Raw genomic sequence first — 24,703 nt, forward strand, 5'->3', positions numbered from 1 at the left:
ATCAGGTATACGCAATGGTTTTGAAAATCTTATGTCGACGAATGAATCATATTGCTTACCACAAACACATTAAAGAACAGAAGCTAAAGTGAATTATATAGAAACAGTGGTTCTAAACAATGCATCAATGTAAACTAAACATGTGCACACTACGTATATTGACGTTCAGGCAATGCCCGATGTCCACTGGACCATAGCTTCACAGTTATTTCAGCCTGAGATAATACAGTTCAGTGAGCATTTACAATTTACACCAGGAATTGCAGTAACGCTTCGCATTCGACGTATGAATACCGTGGATAGCAGACCTAACGGCATGTAGAAAGTAAATTTGTAGTCCGGTTTTTAATTAGATAGATTTCTTTTATTCATAACAGCCCCGGTTCCGTTCATTTACGACGGAGAATTGCGTAATTTTAAAACGATTTTGTAACTCGGTTCATGTTATTTAATGGGCCATAGACGTTGGAATTTTTGTCTTGTGAAACTTTTAACATAACTTTAAGTTTGTTACGAAGTGAACAAGAGTATGTATTATGGTTTCAGCACCTGAGCAACGTAACACAAAATACAAATGATTAACGACTGAAGTGATTTCATGACTGCAAAATGTATGGAATGAAGTTAGATGAATTTACGGAAATTGTAAAAAAAATACTTTTGACCATCGAGACTGATATTGTAAATGATAAAGATTGTTCAGATAATTTGAAGTTTATTAAAAGACGCAGAAAAGCTCATTGGATATGGATGAAATTTAGCATACAGTTAGACCATGTCCTTGATTAGCATTTTATAACAGAAAAGGATTTTCACATGGACCAGAAAACCTAAAGAAAAGAACAAAATAATATGGACAACGTTCATATTACTTTCATCCGTTGGCATAAAAAAAGGAAATAACGGTCACATCTGCATAGCACGTTGAATCCCACGGCACGTATCCCACGTTATGGACAAAGACATAGCAATATCTATGATCATTACATTACGTAAAAGCGTATGCGTAACAAAATTTACAACATGTATTTTGTAACATCGCCAAATAATTAGAAATTTTACGATTAAAAATATAATAATGTTATGAGTGTACTGCGTTGTACTTTTCATAATACGATTAGATCGAGATGCGATTGTCCAGTTGCCTTATTGGTTAGCTATAAAATAACCAAATATATTTCAATATAGAGAGTCATCTTCACATTGCGTTAATAAATAAAACCACATAGTTGTTTTACCTCTGCAAACGTTGTGTCAAAATTCTTCCAAGAATCACAAAATCGTCTTCAAAAATCCCCATTTTACTTTTCTGATTTTTTTATCACTTTGTAATTTAGTGCGAATGTGACGTGTGCGTGAGTTTATATCTATCTGAAAGTATTATGTTGCTGCTGCGACGAATTCTGTTATAGTAGTGGTATTACGACGTGTAACAATTAAAATTACTTTTAATTCATATTTATTTTCTTCGAAACATACACTTTTTTATTTTACATCTACAGTCCGAGTAACTCCATTGTAAAATGTTATTTATAAGAAAATAATTTTAGTAAAGCAACGTCAAAATGATCCTGTATATTACAATTTAAAAAACTCGTATCACCGCGCCTAAGAAATCCCATATCAACCCCAAATGTTAATACAGAAATAATCTCGCTCAAAAAAGGGCAGATTGATATTAATGTACGTAAATAAAGTACAAATGGAATAACCCCCGCAGTCTGTAGCAAACGTAACGAGTGGAGCATTATTAGACATCAAAAGCGTTGCTTTCTGTTATTTCTTTGTATTACTTATTACATCGCGGCTGGATAAGCGGACTGTCGCTTGACTGCGGGCAATCATCAATCATTGAAATACATTAACAATGTTTACTTTTAAAATAATACGGGATCTTCTGTTTTGGAATCATAATAATTTCTCAAAAATAATGTGTATACATCTTAGAATAGACCGAATAAAAATTTTGTTAATTTATCTTTACAAAATGTTGCCTGTAACTTTAAATTAAATAAGAAGTTGCATAGTATTACTTAATAAACATTTTTTACTGGTCATTAGGGCTCATTCTAAACTTTTCTATTTTACTGCAATCAAAAACTAAACAAATGTGATGTATCTTATTTTTCGTAGCATAAAGTAATATATCGAAAAAGTGTTTACCTTTATTTCTATCACAATAAAAGCGGAAACACGTACAAAACCAGCGATACTATCTAACTGGTTTGCTTAATTGCAAATATTTTAACTGCTAGAATGTAAAATAACGCTAATTTCACGATAATTAACGTTATTTAGTGGAGCGAAATACGTAAAGTTGGGATAAATTGGCGGAAATGGCTTTCTAACGCCAGCGAATATTAGTATAACATAAATGAAGTTACAAAATTAGTAGCTAACCAACGCTGGCTCAATTCTCAGATTAGAAGCTACCAAATCTTGTTTCTTTATCTTTTCCAAATGTCTTCAAGTCGAATTAACAAATCGTGTTAATAGTTAATTCAAATGAAAATTTGAAACATAGGTTAAATTAAGACATATTTTTAATTTTACGAAGGCTCCAAATGGTGCTAATTATACTTTATTAAGTAGGTAAATCTATTAGCAAAGAAGAGAACAAAAGAAGTTCGTCTATTTTAAATCATATTATATAAAACAGGAACTAGAATGAACTCAGACAAACGGTATATTTTTATACACAAAAATTAGTCTTAGCCAACTCAAGAGATAAAATCACGATCGAGCCTGTGTTTGCGCGAATATAAAGGAAGTAAGAGAACAATAGTACCGGCGAAAATATACACCCGGCGAATCTGTAACTTAAACATAAATTTCACGAAGTGGTGGGGGACTGGTAATGCAATCCCGGATATTCTGTCCCAAATTGCGTACTCTCAGTAAGCCGGCCGTCGAAAAGACAACGTCCGGGCTGACCCCCATTGTGTATAAAAAATCCTGGTGAAACTGTACTATATTTGGAAATTTACGACCGCGTATATTCAGTTATGTTTCAATTCGTTACTCCCCGGTCAAATGTGGCTTTGTGCTGTAAGAGATGAGCCGCATTTTCGGTACTTTTAGCAGCGAATTGTTTGAATGGCGACCTTTGTTGACCTACTTTAGTGAGATACGCGAATTCTTTCATACGGCATGTAAACAACTGCCGTGCGGTGTGAAACACGTTTACGTAGTATCAAGGACACTTAAATCTATTTCTAGCGGATATTTGGATGCTGAATTTTAATTTGAGATCTGTTTTTATGGCGCACGCGTATGTCGCCGTCCACTTTATAAGACAAAGAGTTGGAAAATACGTTTGTTTATACTGGCTGTTCGCGCAATGCCATTGTTTTGATGTTGGGCTCTATTCTAACACTCTTCAATAAAGTGTACATTAATTTGTAGGAAATAGTTTTAATAAGTATCGAAACCAAGTAAATTATTATAGTTTTTATAAGTGTGACCGCATGTGAGACTGAAATTCATTTCGAGTTCCGTCTATTCGGGTTCATGACGTGGCACGTACGGCCTGGCAGTGACCACAACAAAAATGTAATTAACGTGTTACTAATGTATCGCGGTCAACGATTTAATATTACATTGACGTAAACATTAATTAGCACATTACAATAGACACCCAGACGCCTCTTTGTTAAACGTCAATGTATATTACCTATCCCTTTCTCAGTTGTACCATAGATCATAGCTGATATACACTCGTACTCATGATAATAAACATAATCTGAAAAATATTTATCTCGCCGTCATGTCTAGTATTAAATAAACTTAACACTCACAACAAACAGTGCTGACCCTCCAGTGATGATTACCTCTTGTTGGTGGACATAATTTTGGGCTTCTCTTCATTTACCAGTGAGGCAACTTTGCCGTGCCGACGATAAAAAAAAAACACGTTAGTCACTGCTTACTGGAAGCGTATCTAGGGTAACCTACGATATGTTATACGTATAGATGATTATATCATATGTTAATTTACGATTGTACAATTACCCTTAAGATTAGAGGGATACAAAATTAGAAAAATCGAGATGCTAAAAATACGGATAAAAAAACATAAAAATTGTTTACCTTCTTAAATCGTATCACCTGTAAAACCAAATAAGTTGATTCTCCTCAAGAATTGGCATCCCTAGAGACGGTTGCGTAGTGTGGGCGTGAAGGATGCTCGCCGGTGCGTTCACGCGGAAGACTCTTGTCTCCGTGTCACTACGGTTTATTATTGTTTTTAGCTACTGCTCCTCTACAGCCTCCTTTGTTTCACACTAAGCTTTGTTCTAAATTATACAGTATTGTTTCGTAATTATTACTGTAGTTGATGTGCTGAGTAGTGCGAGAATTAGTTATGTGAAATTTAAATCATAGGTTCTATCATTTTAAAACAGCAGTCTATCCTTACTAAAGGCATATATTTGTTCTGTTCTTTTACGCAGCAATGGAGGAACATACCAATATTTGTTGCACTTTTATCCTGGAAAAATGCTTGATTCCTGTGCGTTTTTTAGTAAGCAAATGTTTTCAGACAAAGCCGAGTAATTGTAATGGTTAGCTCTTGTGAATTTTATATCTTTACATCAGATTTAAATAGGATAATAAGATGCACAATTAGAACCACAGTCAGTATCACATAAAACCTAAGAGCAAAGTAGTAGGGGTGACAATTTAAAGGGCAGTAATAGAGATTTATAATTGAAATAAAAACAGATGGAATTTAGAAACATTCATTGACCATTAGATATATAAATGCAACAAACACTTGTTATTTGAATGCAATAAAGAGTACTTTACTCCGATACCAGCTAAAGTTGTTAAACAGTAGATCCTAATTATTATAACTAGTTAAAATACTTTGGTAATTTATTATTATAACCACTGAATCCATGGCAATTCAAATGATTTGAAATAAACATAATTAGTTCTAATCAATACTCTCTGTTAAATAGGCCAATTACTGAAAAAACATAAGTATGTTAACAAGTTCGTTCACTATAAATTATTATCAGTTCTCTGTTTGTTACAACTTATTATTATAACAATATCACACTTGTCGAATCACAAATGTTATCAATGAAATGTGTAAAATTATTCTACACTGATTGTAAACAGAAGCAGTCTGCCGCTAAATGGTGTATCAAAATATTTTACATGTAGTTAGTATTTTTTTTAATTCAAAGCACAGCTAAGTGCACAGCACTGCACCTGATGTTATGTGAAGTGAAGCACAAAGGAAAGTATTTTAATTGTAACTCACTCATAGTGTCTCATGATTTTCCTTTATATGTAACTTTGTAACAAAAGTTTATGTGCACTGTCAATGAACAAGAGAATGAGAACAACAATTAATTAACCCGTTATGTACTATATGAATAATCAGAAATAAAAATGAAATTGTGAAACATTCAGCGTAGGAAACAGTAAATGCTGACGGTCCAAACAAAGGACATACATTCTGTGTTACTTTTGTTTTTCCTTCTCTGAATTAGTGTAAAAACAAGAATGTAGAAGTTTTAATCTATTTTTGTACTGACAGATTTTAATTTCATGTCATGTTAATGAGAATTACTACATCTATGATTATATATTTTATCAGTATTTTTTTAAACTAAAGACATAAGTAGTCCGGATCGACATTGTTTATTGATAAGGAAAAGATATTGTACAATGCAATGCAAATTTTTATCTTGCGTATCAATATTTAATTTTGTGTATGACTTTACACATTACAAAGCATCCTTACTATTTTATAATTACTCTTCTGTAATATTAACATGAATCTAGGCATGGAAAAGTGTAAAAATAATATTACTGATAAATTTTATTTTTTTAACAAAATTTCTGTAATTTTTTTAATACAAAACCATAAATTTAGATTACCATGTATAATATTCATGTTTTAAGTATGAGAATAATTTTTTGTTGTCTTTCAACATAATAAGTTTTTAATAATTATGTACATTAGATTTGGTATCTGCATTTTGATATGTGTTACGTGTTGATACAGAATGTAATAACTAAAATAAAGTACCGAAATTCGTTTTGTAGCTGTATTTTATTGACTATGTATTTCCATGGTTAAAAAATTATATTTAAGTTAATTATAAAAAAGGTTTTTAGTTTTATAGACGTTTTTAGTCTAGCTATAGGTCTCCATACTACTAGTCAAAACAAGCATTGCTCTGCCTTTTGTGACTGTAAAATTTGCTAATAAGATTATACTGAAAATATATATGTATGTGTAATTTTTGGTATTTGATAAATCAGTTTTTTATATGGACTTCACAAATAAATCTGTCAGCATTTATGAATTATTTTTTTTTGTTTCTACCTACATTTTTGTACTAGATAATGTACTATTTTTTCAGAGAACAGGTGTTTCGGTGCGTACAAATTTATAATTGTACAAACATGTATTGTGTGCTGTTCTTGAATGATAACATGCGAGGAATTCACCATAACAACTGAGCATGAATCGTACTTAGTTGGACTGGCCGCGGTGTCGTCCGTGCAGTGTACACTGACCGCAATGCTGCCTCGAGAGAAAGGAGTTTAGAAACGAAAAAAATGACCTTTACCGAAAACGTTTGAGCTACGTATTACGGACTCACCTTATCTCCCGGTATATTTTTCGCCGACATGGTGCGTCACCTTCCTTTTCTGTGATCCGACGTCGTCTTGTAGACGATATATCCAGAGAAAGGATCTCACTGTAGCCGTGAGAGCCCAGCATACGACACTAAACACTCCACTATGCCAATCACTTGGCCATTATCACTGGGCGAAAAATGCATCAGAGCCACAAACACAAAAATCGACCCATTGTTTGGAGTCGTGATCAGCACGATTTCCCATTGATATTCATCGACACAGATAATTTTTCACAACACTACACACAAACACAGCGACTGACAAAAGGTAACTTGATTGAGTCGAGTTTGACGGAAAATGGCGAGGGGATGACGTCCCTCCCGCCGCCTTCCCCGCGCATGCCATCTATTTCATTTAAAGTTTCACAAAACTATATAGAGGGCAGTACTGAACAATAACAAACCAAACAAACAATCCGCAATGAAAACTTTTTATAACATGTTCATAGGTGGCACTATTTCTAAATCATTGACTCTTTGGCATGAACCTGACCATAAATGTTCGTTGAATTATAATGCCATTTATTAATACTAGATGTCAGTATAATACTAATACTTCATTATTATTGTCTATCGTTTGCTACAGGCCTCTGCAGATAAAAAAATAATACATTAACAATTTAATATCACAAAATACATACTATTACTGTAACTATAACTAACGATTTTACAATTTTCAACTGCCAGAATTCCATATTGATACGTTTGTAGTAAACAAATCATCTGGCACATAAAATGGGTATTTATGTTAACATAAAATTTTATGAATTGTAATATCTTTATAAAATTATTAAGTACCATGTGTTTCCAATAATTACGGAGTTATAGAAAATTATATTTTCGTCTATTTATTAAATATTAGGCTGAGTTAAACTACCTTGTTCATAAAGTAAATTAAAAAACAAGATCTCTATGTGACCATTTTTAAAAATATAGTATTGTTGGTAGATAATCACAGGTAAATAAAATGAGAATTAATCTCCAGCTTATAAATAAAATAAGTGGATTCATTTGTTCCGTTCTCATGACCCATTTAATCATACTTGGCTACTATGTTGGAATTAGGGTTGTAGTATACAATAGGTACATTACATTGCACTTTATGGCTTGATAACGTCTAAATTATGTATCATAATAAAATAGTAATTACAATACCTCATTTTAAACGATCTGTCTGAAATGTTAGCAAATATATTACTCAATGTCTCACAAGCAACTTGTGTTATCATATTAATTAAATTTATTCCACTTACTCTATTTTTTTAATCATTCGTAATATTATGTGATATGTCAAGGTTTAGTTTACAAAACCCAAGTAAATCATGAAAATGGGTTGTATTTTAATAAAATTGTAAAACAAATACAATAGAACATGTATATAATTACTATGTTATATACTTATTCTATTAGATACACTTATTTTGCATTTTTTTTATCATATTGGAATAAAATGACGAGCTCGCTGTTCGCTTGATACATGTAAGTAGTACATTGTACAAAGCATTTTGTACGCCTAAACAATAGCAACACCATTTAGAATAAAAATATAAAGAAACAACCCAAACAGAGCACATACCACTGTTCTTACTCTGGCCGCTTAGGTAAGAGGGTGACGAGTGACTGGAATATGGATATACTTAATAATAACAATGGTAATATCAGCCCTGTATTATATACTTGCCCACTGCTGAGCACGGGCCTCCTCTACTACTGAGAGGGATTAGGCCTTAGTCCACCACGCTGGCCACACACAGTTCAAATCCACCACACACCTTCGAAATTTCTATAGAGAACTTCTCAGATGTGCAGGTTTCCTCGCGATGTTTTCCTTCACCGTTAAATCGAACGATAAATTCACAAAGAATACATACATGATTTTAGAAAAGTCAGAGGTGTGTGCCCTTGAGATTTGAACCTGCGGACATTCGTCTTGGCAGTCCGTTCTACACCCAACTAGGCTATCGCCGCTTTCATGGATATCCTTCGTAAATAATAACTTTATTTTATATATTTTTATGGGTATCCGTAGATATCACGAAGTAATTTTACTATTTCGTCACTCAATAGTAGAATTCTTAATTCAGTGATGGTCACATAAGAACGTTGCACGCAGACGCAATTTGTATTGCTAGCAACACTAGTTTCCGCCAAGTTCCGCCGGCCGAAGCCGCTAGGCTGCTGGATTTGTTTTCCGCACGTCGCAAAATGGCGGACGGAGGTGTGGATATAGATTTGTATGCTGATGATATAGAATCTGATTTTAATCGCCAGGTAAATATTTAACATTTGTAGAATAATCCAAAGTTTTGTCGGTGTGTTTTTAATTTGAGTTTAGATCATTATTAATGCCAAATGAACGATCTATTTGCGGCTTCTTTCAGGAAGAGTTTGGTGGTGAGAATGTGGATTTATATGACGACGTGATCGCCGCGCCGTCTGCCAAGCCCGAGGATGGCGAGGGACCTCCGAACGCGGTAGTTGCACCACATCCGCACCCCCCGGAGGAGACGAACGGCAACGCATCATATCACGGACCAAATCATGGACATCATGGCCGCCGCTACCAACTTTACATCGGCAACCTTACATGGGTTTGTACACGATTTTTGATTTAGATTATGTATATAAGTTCGGATTGCGTGTCGATGTTTGTTTTTATTATCCTTTGTGGTATAAAAACAAGCATCGATTGGCTTGTCATCTGAATAGAATTGAAGCCGACTGATATAGCTTGTGTCTTAGCGAAAAATTGATATGTTTGTCGTAACGAGTTTGGTTTCAGTTGCAAATGTAGTACACTATTTATAATTGTTAGATTATGGATAGAAAGTTCCCGAAAATATTTTATGAGTTAAAAATATTCCCGGGAATTTACTTGCACTGATTGTCGCACTTTCTGTATCGTTAACAAGATCAATAAAAAACATGTCTGTTAGATATCTTCAAATACATAACAATGAATATTAAATTAATTTATAGTTTCTGTTTCTATAGAAAAATTATGTAATGTTTAATGTAATTTTGTATTCTGTACAATATCAAATTGTGTATTTCTCATTTAGATTTATTATATGTGGATCAAACTCATAAATGCATTTAATTATCTGTTTATGACTCCTGTTCTTTTGAACTATAATGTAAATAAACAAAATAACTGAAAACATGTATTACAATGTTTATAAAGTTTTTGCATAAATATTCATAAACATTGTTTACAGACATATTTAGGTAACATTAAGTTTTTTCTTCCTGATGTAAGAAAGTGTATTTAAAAAGGCCAATTCCGTCAGATGACAATGCACAATTAGGTGTGACCAAATGTTTTAATGTGCACATACTTTCATTTGGTTACAATTTATCATTGTTTACACTATTTTTTACTGTAGGTGTACATTCAAGCTAAATTAGATTGTCGGCCAGATTAAAGTTAGTCGCTACTATTGTTTTTAAAGATGAAGGGGTGAGGTAATTAATTTCTGGCCAGCCACATATAGACAATGGCCATAGCAGAATGTACACCTCAAAACAAACAATTTGCAACCATTTGCAACCATGTAAATAAAATTAAAAGAAAATAATTGAATAATGTAATGTTGTATAAGAGATGCATTTATTTTCCATTATTATTGGATATAAAAATGCTATGCAGTTTTTAATCATTGTTTGTTATTGTGTTTGTTATTGACCAGATATATAAATTTAGTATTAACAAGTAAAGACAGACATTAATGGCCAAAATTAATAAGTAATCCTAATCTCTACATTGTATTATTCCCAAGACTACAATTTTAAAGCCAAATAACTTGTAAGTATATGAAACAGTTATTAGATTGGTTTATTTTCATGATCACTATAGAAGAAGATGAAGTATTTTTTTATAAATTTGTGCTTTTATGGTAACATTCGACACCATACATACACTGGTTGCAAATTGTTAATGTGCGTTTACTTGTACCTGGCAATGGGTACAAGTTTGTACCCCATAATGGGTCTTATTTCCTCCATAATTACTGTAATTCAGCTATAACATTTTTTAATAATATTAATGGTTTAAAAATTGACATATTAAATATTGTTTGACATAATTTGTAATAATATTTAAATTTAGTAATTTTGTGACTGTGCACCTATTTGTATAAAACATATGATTTATATATTAAATTAAATTTGAATTTCAATACAATTACATAGGGTATGAAATTGAGTAAACAGCTATGCAAGTAGTCCAGCATTATATATCGGGTTTTCTACTTGTGGCTTTCTGAATATGATCCGGTTCACCACTTAATGGAGTCAACGTAATAATATGAATATGCAGAGATATTAATTTAGGTTATACCAGTTTTTAGGAATATAACCATGTTCAAATATATTTAAATACATAATTCGGTACTTGTTATTATATTTATTGGTTTTTGTTATTCGCAGGGTGACCACACTCTTAGCCCTGTATTGTAGGATATTCTTTTTTGTTTTTCTTACCCATTTCTTTACTCAAAAGAAATATAACTTGTGCATTAATATGTCGTTTTTCAACGAGTATGTGTATCTCCAATGTACCATGCTTTAGTCAGGAATAAACTTTTTTTATTATTATTTTATAGTATTTATAATCAGTGATGGAAATAAGACCTATTATTAATTATAGTCGAGTATATAACATAAAGCATTAGTTAAAATAAGTTATATTTGAAGTCAATTTAAGGTACACACTTCAAATTTTATACAAGTATTTGTCAAATTCATGATTATCTATTCAAGTTTTGGCAATTCATATTGTGTTCTAAAATTTAATGTGAGTTCTTTTAAGAGGCTTCATAAGTAGGAAAATTTCTCAACTTATAATTTTAAGGAATAATCTTCAACATCTCAATTTAGAAAAAAATGCAAAACATCATATAAAATATATTAAAACAAGCAAAAACAAGGATCATATTTTTTCATGATTATATCCTGTAAACTACACATATTAATTATAGTCCACCAATTATAAATTTCTATGCTATTTACATGTTCTTATGGTCTAAACATTCTATATCATATAAAGTATGTAATACTAATATCCTAGAGTGTTGTTTTCTAGACTTAGTCCCATTATACTGACACTATTCCCACTTTAGCCTATATTTAAAGAAGTATTGTATATTTTTTTTTTTTTTTTTTTTTAGATGCAATAACATACAATATTTGTTTGGCATTAAAAATAAAATTTAAGCAACAAGATTTGGCTATGTACATAGTACAGAGAAGGCATAGAGTAAATGTTACAACAGTAATATTTTGAATATAAAATAAATTATTATAACCTTATTGAAGGCACATGTAAAACTATGTAAAAAGTGGATAGTACTTGAATTTATTATTGTAATGGTGTACTCAAAAATTAAAAGTATAAAATTGCAAACAAATATCTGATGTACAACAATACAATAATAAATGATTATTTCTTTTTATACACATTCGGTTTATTGCAGCTTTCTTCTAAGCAAGTATCATTACATAATATGAAAATTATTATTGTGTCTGCTCTTTTATGATGTAATTTAGAATGTATGTTCCCAAACTTTGTTGCCTACTTTATCATTTTTGGCAGTTAGTACTCAGAAAACTTAAAAATCAGGTTACAAATCAGAAAAAATGTGATGTTATGGTATAATTTTGGTTGTGCGCAATTTTGAATTAAATTGAAACTTGGCTTGCCTTGTCAGCACTGTGTAAAAATTCTGCTGTCTACATAAAACTTGTTTTTGCTTTATAAAATAACTTGAACATAAACTGGTTATTTCTAGACTACTAATATGCACATCACCACGGTAGAGCTGTGTTTACAGCAATATTGGTGATGTATGTGTGTTTCACATTTAATACCGCATTTAGGCATAAAATGGAAATATTGCGCTAGTCTCGTTTATACAGGTTTATTTCTGTCCACTACAACCAATTTATTTATATTTTGGGGAAGTATTCTGAATGGTATAATGTTTTATTTGTTCTGTTTTGTTATGCTATGATGCTGCAGGGTTGCAGTAATTTAAAAAACTACATTACTTGAATCGGCACCATTTTGCAGTATAGATAGCTTATATTTGTTTTTAATTTTTATGTTATTGGCATTGGTCATTTTATTACTATTACATTTTACAAACGGATGTTTGCATGTTCATCCTGGATACTAAAATGTCTATGGTTTGTACAAGTTAACTATATCTAGTAATGTGATAGTAAACTTTAACATTAATGTGTCAGTGGCTTATGTTTACTATTTCTAGGTATTGTTGATGTGGTTAATACCATTATATTATTCACCTTCAGGTTTTGTGTTCAAAATAGTTCTGAATGTGTTAACTTACAAAAAAATATGCTTGCTTTATGAATAATACTGTCAGTAAATATATTCTTACATATGTTAGTAATGCATAGGGACTTTAATGAATTTTAGTACAAACCATAATATAAAAATTGTAAATATTACTTTTCCACACATGGTTTGATTTGACCATTGACTGTTTATAGTGGTCAAATATGTGTGGTAGTAATAGAAATATGCTTATTTGCATCCAATCAAGTGGCGACTGTCCATATAAATATTATTTTGCATGTTTTATAAGATTGGTCTTGTATGCTTGGAAATTTTCGATTTATGAATGCTGAAAGCGTGGATGATTGTAAAATTTATGTATTTATGTGTCAGTATGTTTATGTCCATCACAATGAATACGTGTTAACCACACTTTTTCTAGTTTGCTTCAACCAAATATGTCCTTTGCACACATATCTATACAAACAGCATACATTGTGTGATCACACAAAATAATTTATAACGCAACTTGTGCAAATTGTTGTCCGTTATTTTAAATATTTGTTATTTATTATACATATATCGCTTTAGTAAATAACATAGTTGAGATATATTTTGTCACAATTATATATTAAATAGACTAGAATAGAGTGAGTAGACGAGCAGCGTTGACGTCGCTCTTGAACAATTTCTTTAAGCGTGTAGTGCAATAGTAAATTCGCCTTTTTCGGGTGTATTTGTCCTACGATAATCGGAATTTTGGGTTGACGTAGTGTATCCATCAAATGTATCATCCAAAACTCTGATTGGGTTTGTACTTTGATTATATAATTGAAAGTTTTTTCTTATCAGGTTTTCGACGAGGTAAGATGAACGCTTGTTTTACGTTTTATGGCTCCGTGTTTATTAATGATATATTATTATAATATATTTTGTTTTTGTTTATAATATACGTAATAAAATGTATAACATTTTAATCTCGTTTTACAGACGGATCGACATGTAACATTTTTATCGTGATGTTGTTATTCATCTGTACTATCTTCTATTTAATATCTGAATTACATTTGTTGAGAGCGTAGTAGCAGCGGCATACTTGTACCAATTCAATTAAAATGATAAATTGATTTTGTAATCAATTAAATATTATTAGTTAGATCAAAAATTATTAAATTAAAAGTTTTATAATAGTATAGTGGCGATCGCGATTTGGTTTTCCGTGGCATGTGTTATGTAAAACTCGTTCTATAAATGTTTCCATGGCTTAAGGCAATTGTTAATTTATTAGAGAAAGACCTTATACTTATGATCCCTTGTAAAATACTCGTATATTGGCAGATGGTATATCAGTACATTGTAATAGAATTAAATTAATAAAATGTACGATCTGCGACTTGCCTAGTGGAACTGGAGTTGATTTGTGTATGTTAAAATTTAAATGTATCAAAATCTAATAGAGCGTCATCATAATGTTTAATCGGTTTAAAGTATTAATTAATTCATTGTAAATTTTAATTGTATCGTCTTAAGATACCTTGTAAACGGTTTTAACTTTGTGGAAGGGTCGGTTCCCCGTTTGTGAATAATGCTGGAGTTTCTCAAGCTGTTAATGCAGCTTTATTTATTTAATTAACAATGATACTGCCAATTATCTGTGATATGGAATGGAAATAAAAATATGGTAACAAACAAAACTCTTTCTTTTCTCCCAACGGCTCCTGTTGCGGAATACAAAACGAACGTCGTCGAATGTAGGCAAGAAAACTTAGCTAGGCATTTAGCACGAGTATCATTTCAGCTTAAACTTGCAAGATATCTAAATAAAAGTGCATATAATTTAAACATTACAAGTTTTCAATAGGGTTAGGGCTAGTGTTCATTTTTAGTTATGTCTCACACGTCCATAGAATTGCACATTAGTTTTTTCAATCACGCGATCTTCGTCAGAATAACGCGCCGGGCTTTAAATGTTTTAATACTGCATTGCCGACACTTAGGGACAGATTTTTAAAGAGGTATGTAAGTGGACACATGGTGGCTGCATCTATCGCCGCATTTATGTATTTGCTAGCAGCCTGTGTGAAAAGTGGCTGAGTTTTGTGTTAACACCTTTTCCAGTGGGCGACGGACCAAGACATTGCAAACGCTGTCGCCGACGTCGGGGTGACCGACTTTCAAGATGTGAAGTTCTTCGAGAATAGGGCCAATGGACAGTCGAAGGGATTCTGCGTTATATCCCTCGGCTCAGACCAATCTGTTAGGATGACCCTGGATCGTCTGCCCAAGAAAGAAATTCACGGACAACACCCCGTTGTTACGATGCCAACTAAACAGGTAAAATAGTCTTCTGTAAAAATAATACAAAGAAAAGTATTTGCTTTGAGAGTCATACAGAACATTGTTGAGTAGGGCGGCGGTCCTACTCAACAATATGTTGTGAAACTGCCACAGATGTTGACCCGTAGAAGTTTTTCGCAGCTTTGAGAAAATAGTATGATAGGAAAGTACTTCTATTAAGAATCCAGAAAATGTATCTCATTATGAACATTTTGTTTTTTTTTTTACTCTGTTAGTGAGTCAAGCAGAAAGAAAAGTATTTCTGTGAGCGTGTTGAAATCTAAAATGAAAAATCCACTTTTATTAATTATGATCTTAAGGTGGTAGCTCAAGGTCCATTTTCATACATTTTGTTTCGGCTTTAATCTGGGTAACTAAACAAGTATTGGCAAGTAAAGAATTTAAATTCACGTCTAGTTAGTGATTAGTTCTCGCAGTTGAAGAAAAATGTAAAAATAATTAATAATCATGGATATTTCGGCCTTTAAAATTTCGTCATATTAAATTTTAAAGGCCGAAATATCCATGATTATTAATTATTTTACATTTTCTTCAACTGCGAGAACTAATCACTAACTAAAGCCGAAACAAAATGTATGAAAATGGACCTTGAGCTACCACCTTAAATGATAAATTTACTTTGTTTATACTAGAGAAATATAGAAATGGGTGACATCTCTGATATTATTTTTTTTAGTATTACACTTTCAAAATATGTATATTAGCTATAGCTTTACATAATTCTATATGTTTACTGAAGTAACTCTTAACATGGTCAAAGTTTTATCTAAATCCGTTCAGTCGTAACGCGCAAACAAATTAACGAATTTCCTTATTTTATTTATAGTTTTCATGTTTATTCCCATTTCGCTTTTAAACGATATAGCAGTGTGTACTGAAGTTATAAGTATAAGAGCAAGGTAATGTTATGTGTCACAGGCCCTCAACCAGTTTGAAAGTCAATCGAAGACTAGATCAACACCGCCGGGCCCTAACAATCCCGGTATGAGAGGACCACATCCGGGAGGCCTTCCTGGACCCCATCCTGGAGGTACAGTGTTTAAGTATTGTTATTTTTTTAAATAAATGACTTCTGGAATCTGAATTAAGTTACTGAATATTCAGACGACATGAAGTTGTATGGAGAATGAAAATACCTATTTGAAGAGTTTCCATAAACAACATACTTCTGCTATTAGGTTTGCTTTTAAGGTTACATTTGTACATAAATTATTAGAAAAATCTAACTATTTGCTTTATTTCAAGGGCAGTTAATTTTTTCATATCGGACATTCGTTTCGTCTTCATCCGCCTAATTTTAATATCAATATGCTTAAATTAAAATATATTTACTACCTTCATAATTTCGTAGTTGAACTGTTTATTATGATGCTTCCTTACAAAATTACGATTCCTGGTTCGAAAGTCATTCTCAACATTACAAAATTTAACCATCTTATATATCAAGGTGTCACGAGCACTACAATGTCATACTTTGTATCTAAATATGAGTGGTATTCCGATTTTTATAGCCGTAGTAACCTTCAGGCGGCTCGTCTAGTTAAAGTCGTTAAAATCATTTTCCGTCAAGTAAAAAACTATTAGACGTATTAGAAGCATAGAAGTAGCATATATTTCCAATTATTTTCGATCCTTTATTAGAACAATAACTAATTAGTGTTCCTCGAAACTCGACGAGCTTAACGACTCTGTATCATAAAATGTTTGCCACTATCCATCTTGGCTTACAGGATTTGCAGTGGTAGGTGTGAGGATGGGATGGAGGTAAATGTGGTAAAAAAAAATTGTACAAAAGTGAACTGCCCACAGGTCCGTTCCCGGGCGCGGAGTTCTTCGGCGGAGGGCCGAACGGTCCCGGGCCGAACGGGCCGCGCATGATGATGGCGGGCCCGGTGCCGCACCAGATGCGCGGCCCGCCGCCGCACCACGCGCCGCACCACCTGCCGCAGCACCAGCCGCCGCCGCACCACATGCAGCACCAGCCGCCGCCGCACCAGGGACCGCCGCCGCACCGGCCGCCTATGCAGGTCAGTTCCTACCACTCTTTATCTCTATATATCTTTACAAAGTTAATGTTGGTCTTTACAGGCAATTTTTTTTATATTTCGCAACTTGAAATATACATATAGTATCTTACTCTTAAAAATAATTCAATTACAAATGTAACATTTTGGTGTAATTCCTAAAAATAGTGAACACAGCATGCAATTAAGCTATTTGTGCTTGCTATATGTATGTTATTATAAACAATTGAAAAATAATTTTATTGGATTGAGTAAAGAATATCCAAACATAGATAGTATTACGCGTTATTCCCTTTGTACAGTTCTCTGCTAAAGTAGGCAGAGGTGTTAAATATGTTCATTTTGCCAGCGATGTCGGGTCACATGTATATGTAATAGAGTATCTATTGCCGTTTATAATACACAGTAATAAATTTCAATATGACTTTGCCTGATCTGGTGTAGAACTCGAGATGACAGCGGGGAAGTCGTAACGCGTAGGCAATACAACTACACCATTACAGCAATCAGAGTAGAGTTTAGATCCTATTTATCTCATTATATAAATCTATACCATAAACCTGAAGAGTTTGTTTTTTTTGATAGTGCCAATCACAGGTACTACTAAATCGATTTTGAAATTTTGCACAAAAAGGAAGCTAAATCACTCCAGTGTTTTACACGGGTAAATATTTATCTTGAAAAGCCTTTTACGTTGCAAACAATTTATAATATTTAACATTTTTCACACAACAGCAATAATAATAATATGGTGTTGCAGTTCCAAGGTCCGCCGGCGATGCAGCGCGCGGGGGCGCCGGGCCCGGGCGGGCCGGGCGGGCCGCGCGCCGCTGACTGGGGCGCGCGCCCGCCGCACCCCATGCCGCCGCAGCCCGCGCCGCAGTACGGCGTGCCGCACCACCAGATGCCGCACCAGATGACGCCGCCGCATGCGGTAAGGATTTAGTCATTAGTCATGGTAGAACGACTGGAGTTTACCTATTTGTGGGTGTCTTAACACCAATTCAGTGTATGTCGAAAGGAACAAGGGCCGGGGTGTCTTATGAGAACAACGGCAAAGATTGTAGTATATCTTTTTTTTCTATATAAAATGGCTTTTCAAATTCTTTTGTAGTGTATAATGTTGAGTCGAAAGAACTTAAATCACAAATTTACTCTACTCCAAGAAAAACGCAATTCAATTATCACTACATTTTGTTTCAGCCTCCAGGGCAGGGTATGCCTCCACACCACCAACTACCTCCTCATCAACAGGGACCTCCTAGAGGGCCTGCACCAATGCCGCAACACCCAGGTAATTTGTCAATTTAAAATTAAATAAAAACGTCCATTCATTGTAATAATTTTATTCAGTTTTATGCTATCAGGTTATCATGGTCCAATGCTAAACATAGGCTTTTTTAGGTGATATACTTGGTGTGTAATATATTATGTTATCTATATTCGTAGGAGTGGGAGGTGGCGCCCCTGCACCTCACGTGAATCCGGCTTTCTTCAGCCAGCAGCCACCAGGCCAGCCGGCACCTGCTTTGCAGCCGCCGCCTCAACCTGGACCACCAGGTAATCTTACTTAGTATTGCCGATGATGACCATCACTGTCTTTATTGAATATGCAACTTCAAAAAGGGCATATATCTGAAAATGTATAGTGTTTTAAATAGTAGACAAGTGAGGAAGGAGTAATACTAAGCATGTGTTGTTTTCTATCATAAAAGAGAAGCGTTTAGATTACACTTATTTCAATAAATGTAAATATGTAAAATATGCCCTTATTGAATCGCTTATTAATTAATCATTTATTTTACTGTATTAAACTAAACTCGTTAGAACTACATATTATATGTATCGCAGGTCCAGGAGCACCTTACGGTCATCCGCCACACGGAGCCCCACCACCGGCACAAGGACCACCGCCAGGGGCTAGGCCACCGTATGGCCGACCGCCACAGGTATACAGAGTTTGTTACATACATGAAGTCTTAAAATTCATTTCATGCGCCTTGATATTAAAAGTGTGCAAAAATCCTTTGAAAGAGTTTTCAGCTAATTAATTTTAAATCATAGGTGATTGTGATATAATGATATCATCATGCAAAATTGAACAGAACTACCCAGTGGGTGCGGAGGCTGGTCGTGCGCCGCACCACGGCGCGCCGCTGGGCTCGGGCCCGCCGCACGTGGCGCACGCCGCGCATGCGCCGCACGCACAGCACGCGCCGCACGCCCCGCACGCACCGCACGCGCCCATCGTGCCGCACCCCGCCATTAGCGAGGCCGAGTTCGAGGAGGTCATGAGCCGCAACCGCACCGTCTCCAGCAGCGCCATCGCGCGCGCTGTCAGCGACGCCGCCGCCGGAGAGTACGCCTCCGCAATCGAGACTCTCGTCACTGCCATTTCGCTTATCAAACAGAGCAAGGTACTTTTTACACACTTATTTTATTAAACGATAGATTATGTACAATAAAACTACGAACTAAGGAACAAATTCTTTCGCGATAACTTTTTACTTGTTGTATAATATATATTAGCAGTTCCTTATCAAATGATGTCCTAATTTTGTGTAAAGGAAATGCTCTAATAGTATATTTATCGTGTCAGGTGGCACACGATGATCGCTGCAAGATCTTGATCTCGTCGCTACAAGACACGCTGCACGGCGTGGAGACGAAGTCATACAGTAGCGGTGAACGGTCGCGGCGTTCCCGATCGCGCGACCGCGAGGCGCGTGCTCACCACCGCGCGCCGCGCCGCCGCGAACGCTCCGCCAGCAGGTACCGCGACCGCTCGCGCGACAGGGACGACAGAGACAGGTAAAAATTATTTACATCACGTTTTCTTACTGCTCGCTAAAGCAATAAGTACTGGTGCCCCAACATCGTATGTCAAATGTGAAATCGTTACTCTGCATCAATGCTTTGAATCCTAATAAAATATAAATTATACGCTATACAGGGATATCGAGAGTATTAATATTTTACATCTTACTAAATTGTAATATGTGTCGAGTATAAAAGCTTAAATCCTTACATGACGTTGCCGAAACACGCTTAGCTTGCTTACATACTTTCATCTTTTAATGCGGCATTTGCGAGAGAATTTGCTCATCGGAAAGCTGTATTCAAGAAAAATAAAGCACTATTAACATTGGCCTCGTGTGGTTTACTAACAAACATCGTAAAAGTATATTTAGTAAGTATATATTAACATTTTCATTTCAATATTATATTTGTGTAGAGCTTATAAATCCTGATGTGACCTGCCATGCAAGAATAAACTTTGCGAATTGTGGTGGATGGTGAAAAGTACGTTACTAGTTAAAATTGGGCAATTGGTTACAGGTATAGAGAAAGGTCGAGAGAACGCGATCGTGAACGCGACCGTGATGCGTAAGTGTCTCTCGTAAGGTTAGGCGTATGCTGACGCGTTGGCGACGCAGTATAGTATGAAACAGATTCCAGGCAGGACAGTATAGAGGATATTTAGTCCAGGAGCGTATGTTCGTCAAGGCGGAATCTCGAAATGTGTGAAGGGGACGAAAAGTAGGATAGAAACGTGCATGCGCTACGTCGTCAGCGCCTCAGCACACGTTCAGCCTAAATGTTGGACCTTACCTTGTGGATGATCGGACCGATTTTGTCACTAACTATATGTTTATGAATCACATGTATATTATATTTCTTTGACCGCCTAGTTATTACGTTCGTTTGTATTTTTAGTACTCGGCGAATATTTTTTAAGCGCTAATACCTCCACAATAAACGCATTAGTGTTAAAATCAAGATCGTTATAGTGTTAACAAGTTCGATAAACAATATTGAAGGGTAGTCTGTGAATATATTATGTGTTAAATGATGTATTGTGTTTGTTTCAGGTATTACAGGGACTACCGTGAACGCGAACGCGACAGGTCTCGCTCCCGGGAGCGCGAACGTGCCGACCACTACAACAGAGGACACAGCCGCGAGGAGAGGCGAGTGTAAACTTAGTACACTGCATGAGCTAGTCATACGCTAATGACAATTTGTTTATTATTTTGTATGCATTTTAAAAATAGTTTTGAATTTGTTTTGATGTTTATAGTAAAATTTAAAACTTGTTATAATTATTATTATTCTTACACCCGTAGGCCGCGGAAATCACCTGTAGAGCCAGCGGCGGAGAGCGGCGCCGGTGACGCGTCGAACGCGAAGAGTCGTACCGCGGCCGCACCCTACTACGACGAGCAGAGATACCGCGAGCGGCGCGACCGCGACCCGCCGCCCGGCGACCGCGACCGCGACCGCGACCACCGCCGCGACGCGCGACACTAGTGCCGCCACGTGACGCCAGCGACGCCGCCGCGCCGTAAGATCTTCCTATAATGACTCTTGACCAACATCTCTCTGGTCTAACTTGCGGATTTAGTGACTTTTTAGTTACACTTATGACTTGGTTACACAGTGCGAGTTGAACACATATTCACTTTTCAAGTCCCGATTTTGGGTCAAAGTAGGCAACTCACATATCAGTCGCGTAATTTGTGAACGGTCTAGGTGGCCTTAACTGTTGACACGTGAGCGCTATACCGGGGTCCCTATTCACTGCCTGCTCAACAGCTCGTATTGTGTAAGGAAGCCTCGACGTTTTCGGTCAATATGGTAATGTCAGTTGGGTTCGGGTGGCAGGCAAAGTGACCAAAATGTTAGTTTTATAGATGTAATAATGTGTATACTGTATATGTATGTTTATTTGCGGTGTCGTTTTTCGGAAACGGCTTATAAATATTTCTTTGTATGCCTGATATGTTTTGGTGCATAAATATGAATTTTGGTTTATTTTTATGTAATTTATTGTCAGCAAGTTGATTGCATTACCATGTTTGTTCTGGATATGTATCAAGTATTCCACTGTCGTGTTTTTTAAAAGTAAGGCATCAGTCATTTTAATATTTACATTTTTGTCTTATAAACTCATCACATTTCACTTTATATTATAGTGTGTACTTTTAATATTCTGGAATAGTATTACGTCATATCCAATATTATGACAGGAAATAATATGTATGTTATTTATATTGATAAACCATGACCTATTCAGTCTAAAGTTGAATACCAATATGTGGGTTACATTGTTAACATTCCAGAAATACAATACTTTGACCGGATAACAAAGATTTTTCAATATCTATTCTATAAGATGTCTATGGTTTACATGCAAATAAATTATTTGCTTCAAGACTCAATTTACTAAATAGGCTTTTATAAGGCTGTTTGTAAATTCTTTTTTCATTATTACACATTCACTGAACTAGGAAAAACGATTACTTCGTTTATAGGGACTAGTGGTAAGTTAAAATTATTCTTTTATGGATTCATCCATATAGTAGATTATGACTTTGACCTAGGATTTAATTTGATATAAATAAAATTATCCATGAATGAATAATTGTGTTTTATTTATTTACATAAATTATTATAGTATAGTTTATACACTGTACACTCTACAGCATGTTGTACAATGGTTATTTTAATGTAGTTATATATACATTGTGATGTTTTGTACTTTAATTGCTATTAAATCGGAGACCTCACTAAAACGCAGCGTTTTTTAGAAGCTATTTATTCCAAATCTATAAAACAAAAAGAAAATTAATTTTTTTTTTCTACAATATGTTGTCTTTACTTTGGTTATTTATGTTTAATATAATGTGGACATTGTTTTATTCATTTCGTACGGAAAATGACATTAAAACTAATTCCGTACATCTAAAAATATGTAATTTTAATTTACAATTAACTCTATTAGATGGACAATTTAGGAATATTATGATTGATTAAAATTTTCAAAATAACTAAAAATACTTTTTTTAAAGAAATTATTCGTAAATATGCATATACCCATCCGTAACTCTAGCGCCTTAAATCTATGGAACGAATGCTCAGAGCCGTTTGCTCGGAGTAGGGCCTTATGAAGAAAAAGCTGTAGTTAAATTGATATTAGTAATTGGATTTAAAAGATACAAACTTGCTAAATTAAATAAGTTGGAAAATGTCAATGATCTGTTATTCTGTTGACTAAAATAGATTTGTTGATATTTTATCAACTTATGTATGGGGTCTGATTAAATATTTACATTTGAAATATCGATGTTGTTAATAGAATTAAACTGTTGTGCTATGTACACTTAAAATTGCAATGTACATGTGGTTGGCCTGACCCTGAGGCTCTTGATAGTGAGATTCATATAAATTACATGTACTTCTATTTAAAAGCGTAGTATTAACTTACCCCGTTATTCATAGACGTTTTTTATCTAACTACGGAGCATTGCTGTGATATCAAGTCTGTTTTTCAGTGCTGACAGCATGGCAGCTTTCGCAGTGCGTAGACATGGGGCCGTTGTGATTGGCTAATATTGATATACAACTTGAATCTAATTGGCTGTCAGATAAACAAAGTTGAACAAACAGAAAGCCGTCAGACAAACGAAGCTGAGAAACAGACTTATTATCACAGCATTGCTCCGTCCTTAGATAAATAAAGTCTATGAATAAAGGGGTATATTTTTATTTTTTTTATAATGTTTGAAGCACTTGGTCGCCGAACTAGCCTGGTATTGTTGGCCTGGTTGGTCCCTTCCATACAATTTTTGCAAAATGTGGTGCGACAAGTAATATAAATCTTGAAGTAATTAATCGGCTTGCGCTGAGCAAATTTTAATTTTATTTTCATGTTGCGCTGTTATTAACGTCAAATAGGGTACATATTGATAAATGGTGACGGAATAGAATTCATTACACACGTACTTATTTCACTTTTTACCTGAAATAACCTAGTTTGGATATCATAGCTTAAAATGTGAATTAAATCCAGTACCTATAAATCAAATATATAGGTGTTATAAAGTTGTGCCACTTTATAACACCGGCTTACAATAATAGCTATATCCCATCCGTCGCCAATTTCGGACCAGAACATTTTTTTTTTTATTTTAATTTTGTTTTAAAAAACATAAAGCCTCGTTTGAGGGGCTTGTCTATCCGCCCCGTCTATATACCTAGCGTTAAGGCATTAGGTTTTTTCATATGAATTTTATACATTAGCTGTTTTTGTACTTTATGCGCGTGATATGGCGAAAAGCGAAAATTATACGAGAGCACGAGTTTCTTAGAACGAATCATACGAGCTAAGCCTGGTAGACATAGTACGTAAAGTTGTGTGCCCAATGAAGGACCCTCTTGCACTGTCGCCGATAGGGTGCTTTGGTGCATTTTGAAGAATATCTAATGAAGGGAATTTTTCGTTTTTATATGGATGTCAAGCCATCACAATAATTTAAGACAACTTGTCGAAGCTAGACATACAGGTATAGCTCGCGCGT

The 24,703-nt window shown here is 34.6% G+C and overlaps 2 protein-coding genes across 4 annotated transcripts in view; one reads left to right on the plus strand and one right to left on the minus strand.

The window, feature by feature from the left end:
• Positions 1–6,991, minus strand: part of LOC115451822 (ubiquitin-like protein 3) — a 176,476-nt gene extending 169,485 nt beyond the window's left edge. The window contains exon 1 of one of the 2 annotated variants that reach the window (XR_005114058.1): positions 6,624–6,991. Coding sequence is in view for 1 of the 2 variants with exons in the window: in XM_037447555.1 (XP_037303452.1) it covers positions 6,624–6,653 (30 nt within the window). In the remaining variant the exon portion in view is untranslated. The remainder of the gene's footprint in view (positions 1–6,623) is intronic. The other variant, XM_037447555.1, reaches the window with a different exon arrangement.
• A 1,771-nt stretch (positions 6,992–8,762) lies between these two features.
• LOC115448034 (cleavage and polyadenylation specificity factor subunit 6) lies at positions 8,763–22,764 on the plus strand. 2 transcript variants are annotated; one of them, XM_037447741.1, is made up of 14 exons: positions 8,763–8,933; positions 9,044–9,253; positions 15,079–15,294; positions 16,237–16,348; positions 17,128–17,345; positions 18,103–18,276; positions 18,546–18,636; positions 18,792–18,902; positions 19,194–19,291; positions 19,448–19,759; positions 19,942–20,153; positions 20,682–20,729; positions 21,215–21,313; positions 21,470–22,764. In XM_037447741.1, exons 1-14 carry the CDS (start codon positions 8,868–8,870, stop codon positions 21,651–21,653), a joined length of 2,151 nt encoding a protein of 716 aa, XP_037303638.1. In that variant the 5' UTR covers positions 8,763–8,867; the 3' UTR covers positions 21,654–22,764. The 2 variants fall into 2 exon arrangements, with proteins under 2 accessions (XP_037303638.1, XP_037303639.1); XM_037447742.1 differs by lacking the exon at positions 20,682–20,729.
• The last annotated feature ends 1,939 nt before the right edge of the window (positions 22,765–24,703 follow it).

Source organism: Manduca sexta, chromosome 7 (assembly GCF_014839805.1).
Source record: "Manduca sexta isolate Smith_Timp_Sample1 chromosome 7, JHU_Msex_v1.0, whole genome shotgun sequence".
Lineage (NCBI taxonomy): Eukaryota > Metazoa > Arthropoda > Insecta > Lepidoptera > Sphingidae > Manduca > Manduca sexta.

Bases quoted from the DNA above. Each gene is read 5' to 3' on its own strand.
- LOC115448034 (XM_037447741.1), top strand. From the start codon at position 8,868: ATGGCGGACGGAGGTGTGGATATAGATTTGTATGCTGATGATATAGAA. The intron at 16,349-17,127 runs GTACAGTGTTTA...AACTGCCCACAG, and splicing joins TCCTGGACCCCATCCTGGAG to GTCCGTTCCCGGGCGCGGAG. The intron at 17,346-18,102 runs GTCAGTTCCTAC...ATGGTGTTGCAG, and splicing joins CGCACCGGCCGCCTATGCAG to TTCCAAGGTCCGCCGGCGAT.